Raw genomic sequence first — 7395 nt, 5'->3', positions numbered from 1 at the left:
TAGCACCATTTGAGCGTGATCGTTACCAGTGCCGCCTTCCTGGCACTTGTGCCGGTGGCATGTGAAAAGACATTCAAGCGAGGTCGTTGCCAAAGCCACCGGACTGGCTCCTGTGCAGGTGGTACATAAAATACACCATTTTGAGCGTGGCCATTGCCAGTACCGCCTGACTGGCCTTCGTGCCGGTGGCATGTAAAAGCACCCACTACACTCTCAGAGCGGTTGGTGTTAGGAAGGGCATCCAGCTGTAGGAACTCTGCCAAATCAGATTGGCGCCTGGCGTAGCCATCTGGTTTGCCAGTCCTCAGTCAAATTGTCCAACCCATGCTAGCATGGAAAGCGGACGTTAAATGATGATGATGATGCATTGTAGAGGCCAACAAAACATTCATTAAATCTACACTGCTGCTACTGCTTACATCAGAGTAACAAACTACTTTCAATCATCTAAAGGAGGTTGTTGGGTGGTAAATGTTTTGAGTGAGTTACAGGAGTAAGAGACACAATACAAAATTGGTGACAGGAATTGAACTGTTCACCTCTCACCTGGCAGTTATTATTGTTGTTGAACCCCAAGTCAAGTAGATTGTGATGAAAGGATTTCAAGCTTTGATTATTTCATTTTGTTTTGTTCTCTTTTTTTATAGCATAGTCTGAGAGGAAGAGCAGCATAAGTATGATACTTTTCAGGGATCTTGTCACTAATGGAAGGAAGGTAGAGAAGAAGGAAGGGAAGGAGGGAAGGAAGCTATTCTCAAAACAAACTTAGTCTGGATGCTGGCAATAGAATGGACTCTGCTACAGGCATCTCAGAACACACGGTAATGGTGTTAAATGAGGTGACAGTTTCAAGTATAGCATAGTCAAGACTATGTTATTTTGGATATACGTGTTTCCTTCCATTTTTAATTTCAGGGAAATCTAGGTCTTATTTTTAGCAGGTTAAGCAACCATGTAGAAGCCTCTACTTGATTGTTTAATATACCAACAGAAGTTGGACATCCATTGTTTCAAAAAAAAAAAAAAAAAAAAAAAACACAGACAATCCAGAACAACTATCTCAACCATATATCCAAACAACCACAAAACAATCACAAGAACAACAACAACAACAACAACAACAACAGTAACAACTATATCCACAACACCAACAAGGAGCCAAATTCCCAAATTCCATAAGAGAGAGGCAGAAATCAAAGATGTACAAAGAGGAATGTGAGTTAGAGACAGATTATGGCAAGGCAAAATGAAGCTCACAAACTGTATGTATGCAAATGTACATGGTACAATTGCATACATACACATGTCTGTGTGTATACATATATGTGTGTGTATGAGTGTGTATGCATGTGTGTGTGAAGGGGCGTGGCACAGAACATTTGTACCATTGTGTTAAACTTACTTCACTGTGCCGGCAAGAAGTGGTATGGCCAAGGAGCGCATGTGATTCTTATCGGCTGTGGCAAATATATTTTGCACGGACTTCTCGAGAAGCTTCTGGGCATTGTGGCAACCCCATGATGGACTGTTCAGGTGGATGACAGACTTTGAAGGCAGATTCCAGCCGCGAGACATTGCAACTGCAATAAATTAACCAGCTGACAACGTTTGCCAAGAAAAAGTAAATGATCATAATATCACCATCATTATTATTATTATTATTATTATTATTATTATTATTATTATCATTATTATTACTATTATTATCATTATTATTATTATTATTATTATTATTATAGACATTGCCTTTTTATATTTATTACTATTGCTATTGTTATTATTATTGTATTAGAACTTGTTGAATAATAACTTTCTGATGATGATGATGGTGAAGATAATAATAATAATGATAATGATAATAATAATAATAATAATAATAATAATAATAATAATAATAATAATAATTATAATAAAGGTCTTAAATTTTGGCAAAAGGCCAGCAATTTTAGGAGGTGGGCCAAGTTGATTACATTGACCTCAGTACTTGACTGGTACTTTATTTTATCAACACCAAAAGCAACGTTGAGTTTAGCAGGATTTGAACTCAAAACATAAAGAGCTGGAAGAAATGGTATTAAGCATTTTGTCTGATTTGCTAATGATTCTGTCAGCTTAACATCCTCAATGATGATGATGATGATGATAATAATAAATGCTTCTTTATACTGATTCTTAATTAATTCAATAGCTTTTTACAGTTACATTATGTGGTGAAATACCACCATTACATGACAATATCTACTCTAGGTATCTGGTTGACATCTGGCAGGGATTGTTAAATAAAGCAATATCAAAAGATAATAATAATAATAATAATAATAATAATAATAATAATAATAATAATAATAATAATGATAATGATGATGATGATGATGATTTCTAAGTTTTGGTTTTTAAGCACAATGTGAACAATTTTGATGGGGAAGGGGTTACTTGATTACCTTAACCTTTGTACAAAATTGATATTTTATTTTATTGATCTGGGTGGGATGAAAGGCAGAGTTGATCTTAGTGGAATTTGAACTCAGAAAAGAAAGTGATGCAACTAAATACCCCAAGGCATTTTTTTTTCTGACACTCTGACAATTCTGAAAATGATAATAGTAATAATGGTTTCAAATCTTGGGAAAAGTTTAGCTGATACTATTGGCTCCAGTGCTTGACTGGTACTCTATTTTATTGACCTCCAAAAAGATGAAAGGCAAAGTTGACCTAGGCAAAACTTGATCTCAGAGCATAAATAACTGGAAGAAATGCTGTTACACATTTTGTTCAGTATGGTAACAATTCTGCCATTTTGATGCCTTAATAATAATAATAATAATAATAATAATAATAATAATAATAATAATAATAATAATAATAATAAAAACAACAACAACAACAATAATAATTCTTTCTACTAAAGGCCTGAAATTTTGTGGGAGGGGACTAGTCAATTACATCGACTCCAGTTTTTCACTGGTGCTTAATTTATTGACACCAAAAGGATGAAAGGCAAAGTTGACCTCAGCAGAATTTGAACTCAGAACGTAAAGGCAGACGAAATATTGCTAAGCATTTTGCCTGACATGCTAAGGATTCTACTAGCTTGCCACTTTAATAATAATAATAATCCTTTCTACTATAGGCACAAGGCCTGAAATTTTGGGGGAAGGGGTTAGTTGACTACATCAAACCTAGTGTGTAACTGGTACTTATTTCATCGACCCCCAAAAGGATGAAAGGCAAAGTTGACCTCGGTTGAATTTGAACTTAGAATGTAAAGACAGATGAAATGCTGCTAAACATTTTGCCTGGCGTAGTAATGATTCTATCAGCTTGCCATCTTAATAACAATAATAATAATAATAATAATAATAATAATAATAATAATAATAATAATAATGATTATAATAATGATAATAATAATAGAGAGCTAGAGAGAGGCAAGATGTGGTATGAACACAAACTGCAGAGAGTGGCAGAGTCGAAGACTTGCAAAATCCTCTGGGATTTTCCAATCCAAACAGATTGGGTGGTTGAGCATAACAGACCGGACCTAGTGGTGGTTAACAAGATGCACCACATATGCTATATAGTTGATGTTGTGTGCCCTTTTGACTCATGAATAGTCATGAAGGAAAGTGAAAAAATAGATAAATACAACCCTCTTAAGTACGAAATAGCCCTGCTATGGAAAATAAAGAAGGTGAAGATGGTGCCAATTATTGTTGAGTTCTGGGGGACAGCATCAGAAGGTATCAAGAAGAATATAAAGGAAATCAGAATAAAGGGCCCAATAGAACTGTTACAAAAGGTTTGCCTCCTTGGCATGGCCAGAATAACCAGGAAAGTATTAGATGGTTGAAAAGAACATATAGCTTGGTACTTTAGGCTGCAGACATCAAGCCTACTACGCATGCAAGACTCTGGGAGTTCCAACAAATCCTGTGATAAAAAGAAACAATAATAATCCTTTCTACAATAGGCGACCCTGAAAGGATGAAAGGCAAAGTCAACCCTGACAGCATTTGAACTCCGAACGTAAAGTTGGGCGAAATGCAATAATACTACTAATGAAAATATTATTATTTCATACATTAGCAAGGAAAAACTATTCGAAAAAGAGAAGAACAACCAGGTGACTGTTACATATTTTACTCTCCCTCAGAGTCGAGTGACTTTAAGGTTGGAAGATGTTGTGATATGCAGAACTTTCTGAAGAGCATTAGTGATGTAGTAGGAAAGAAACCTAGCTGTAAATACCATGTACTTCTCAGCGAGCTAAGGGACATAACTATAAATACCAGACAGCTTCTAAAAATGGTACGCTGCTGCTACAGGAAAGAGACTAAATCATCATAAAAGTAAATAACAATGGAAATGACATCTAACTGTAAAAATAGGACTTAATCTCAGTAAAAAAAATACACCTATGTGCTCACTTGACCTGTTACAATATTGACAAACAAATATCTCTCAAACTATAGTCTAATGTATTGGAAAGGGAAGGATGCTTTGGTTAATGTAGTCCTAGATATACTATGACTGACAATAGGAAGGTATGGTAATCCAAGCATGTAGTTAATCAGAGAGTTACTGGGAGTCCTCTCTAAAGCAGTTTCATCATGATCTCCTGTTATGAATTGTCAGTAAATTGGGTTGACTACTATTTTTAGTCTTTCAAAACTATTTTTCTAGTTTCACAAAGAACAATCAAAACCTCTTGTTGTTGGGAAGATTCCAGAAATAAAAGATTGATTTGATGTAGATACAAAATAGTAAAAAGAACACTTGTCACTGACCTGGGGCTAAATAACAAGAACACCTGATTCTAATGGCATATATAGAGTACATAAATGTGGATAAATATGTATATTACATATGTTTATGTATTATAGCAACCTATGTGAGACTGTATATAAGTGCTATATATGTATGTGTGTGTGGTAAGTAATATATAATGCATAGACTAACTATATCAAAAAAAAAGAAAAGAATTTCAAGGCTTAAGTATAGCAAAATATATTCAGTTTACTGGGATGCGAGGTGTTTTTTCTACCCCATTTGACTTTGTAGAAGTACGGCTAGAGGTATCATTAGCTAAGGTAAATAAACAAATACCTGAATTTGTCCAAATTATATGCAATCATGCCAGTAAATTCATGTAGTGTCAAAAAAAAAAAAAGAAAAAAAAAGGGATAATTAAAGGAAGAAACAAAGACAAAAGAGGAAAGATTAGGGAAACTTTGCAGAATGAATCCAGTCTTTCTACTTGTATGCAAAAATTCTTCAACAGAGAGTTTATAAATACAATTTTTGTTATACTTCGAGCTATTAGTAAACTTTTTAAACTCAGGAAACAGTAATCTATAAGAGTACCAAATAACATGGGTTTAGGATCATATAACTTAATACAACTGAATAAAATCTCAATATACAATGATTTTTGCTCTCTAAGCATATATATAGATATATATTTTCGATCCAGGTTCAGTCCCACTGCATGGTACCTTGGGTAAGTGTCTTCTACTATAGCCTCAGGCTGACCAAAGTTTTGTGAGTGAATTTGGTAGACAGAAACTGAAAGAAGCCTATGATAGATTGTTAGCCACTAAACCTTTTTCTATTTTCTATTTTCTCTCCCTGTGTTCCTTTCTGTCGAAGAGTGTAGGCTCGAAACGTAAAAGACTTTCTCACTTCTCGAGTGTTAAACTAATGCATCTGTTTGTTGTTTACACACCCGTCTTCGTCGTTTGTTTTTTGTAAATTCTCACTATATATATCATCATCATCATTGTTTAATGTCCGTTTTCCATGCTGGCATGGGTTGGACGGTTCAACTGGCGTCTGGGAAGCCAGGAGGCTGCACCAGGCCCCAATCTGATCTGGCAGTGTTTCTACAGCTGGATGCCCTTCCTAACACCAACCACTCCGAGAGTGTAGTGGGTACTTTTTACATGCCACTAGCACAAGGGGCCAGAGGAGCTAGCATCAACTATAATCAGATGGTGTTTTTTACGTGCCACCGGCACAGAAGCCGGTCAAGGCGGCACTGGCATCGGCCATGTTCAGATGGTCTTTTTTATGTGCTACCAGCACGGGGCCCAACAACAATTTCCATTTGATATGATTTTGATATTGCTGATGTTGATGTACTTGACTCAATGGGTCTCCTCAAGCACAGCATGTCACCCTACGATCCAAAGTACTTCTGAGTGGGCTGATTATGCGACACTAGTGTAAGTTACAGCTGTGGACTCATTTTATTTGCCGGACACACACACACATGTGTGTGTGTGTGTCGTTGTGTATGTGTTTGCCTCTACCACTGCTTGATAACTGGTGTTAGTATGTTTATGCCCCTGTAACTTAGCAGTTTGGTAAAAGAGACCAGTAGGCTGCTTTACAGAAAAATAATAAGTACTGGGGTTGACTTGTTCGACTAAAATTCTTCATGGTGGTACCCCAGCATGACCACAGTCTAATAACTGAAACAAGACCGGACAAAAAAAAAAAAAGAAATCATGGATTTTACTGCCATGAGTACATATGATCTGGAAAAATTTGGATTGTCATTCTGCATCTCAGAAGTGGCCTAAGCCATGACTAAATAGGATATAATATATATGACACACAAATATCTTCTTCATCATGATCGTTTAAAACTTGTCTTCTAGGCTTGCATGGGTTAGAAGGTTTGACAGGATCCACTGAGCTGCAGGACTGTGTTGAGCTCCTATGCCTGTTTTGGCATGGTTTCTATGGTTGGATCTCTTTCCTAAAACTAACCACTATACAGAGCTTTTTCAAATCCAATATACATGCATATATATATATATATATATATATATATATATATATATATATATATATGTATATATTTCGGTGCAGGTGTAGCTGTGTGTTTGAGAAGCAAGCTTCCAAGACCATGTGGTCTTGGATTCAGTCCCATTGTGTGGCACCTTGGTCAAGTGTCTTGTATTATAGCTCTGGGTCAACAAAAACCTTGTGAGTGGATTTGGTAGATAGCAGCTGAAAGAAGCCTGTTGTATATATAAATAGATACACATGTTGGTATGTATTTATGTGTATAAATGTGTGTGTGTATGAGTGTGCATACATTGCATGTGTTTGTTTATCTTTGTCTTGACAACATATGATAGTTGTAAACCATCATATGATGGTTTATATCATACAAACAATGTTCCTTGTTTCTAGTCTTCTATGAAAACATGTTTGACTCTGGGGAAATATTACCATGCTTAGAAACAGGTGAATATTAGTGACAAGAAAGGTATCTAGCTGTAGAAAATCAGCCTCAATGAATTCAATCTGACCAATGCAAGCATAGAGAATTGGATGTTAAATGATGATGATGATGACAATGATATATATATATATATATATATA

General features: G+C 35.7%; 1 protein-coding gene across 5 annotated transcripts in view; it reads right to left on the bottom strand.

Annotated features, from left to right (window-relative positions):
- LOC106883351 (core histone macro-H2A.1) overlaps positions 1-7395 on the bottom strand; it is a 59418-nt gene that overhangs the window by 21642 nt on the left and 30381 nt on the right. For 4 of the 5 annotated variants that reach the window (XM_052969572.1, XM_052969571.1, XM_014934323.2 and 1 more), the window contains exon 7: positions 1403-1580. In XM_052969572.1, coding sequence (XP_052825532.1) covers positions 1403-1580 — 178 coding nt within the window. The remainder of the gene's footprint in view (positions 1-1402; positions 1581-7395) is intronic. The other variant, XM_014934325.2, reaches the window with a different exon arrangement.

Source organism: Octopus bimaculoides, chromosome 7 (genome assembly GCF_001194135.2).
Source record: "Octopus bimaculoides isolate UCB-OBI-ISO-001 chromosome 7, ASM119413v2, whole genome shotgun sequence".
NCBI classification, from domain to species: Eukaryota; Metazoa; Mollusca; class Cephalopoda; order Octopoda; family Octopodidae; genus Octopus; species Octopus bimaculoides.
This window is presented reverse-complemented; position numbering and strand designations above follow the sequence as displayed.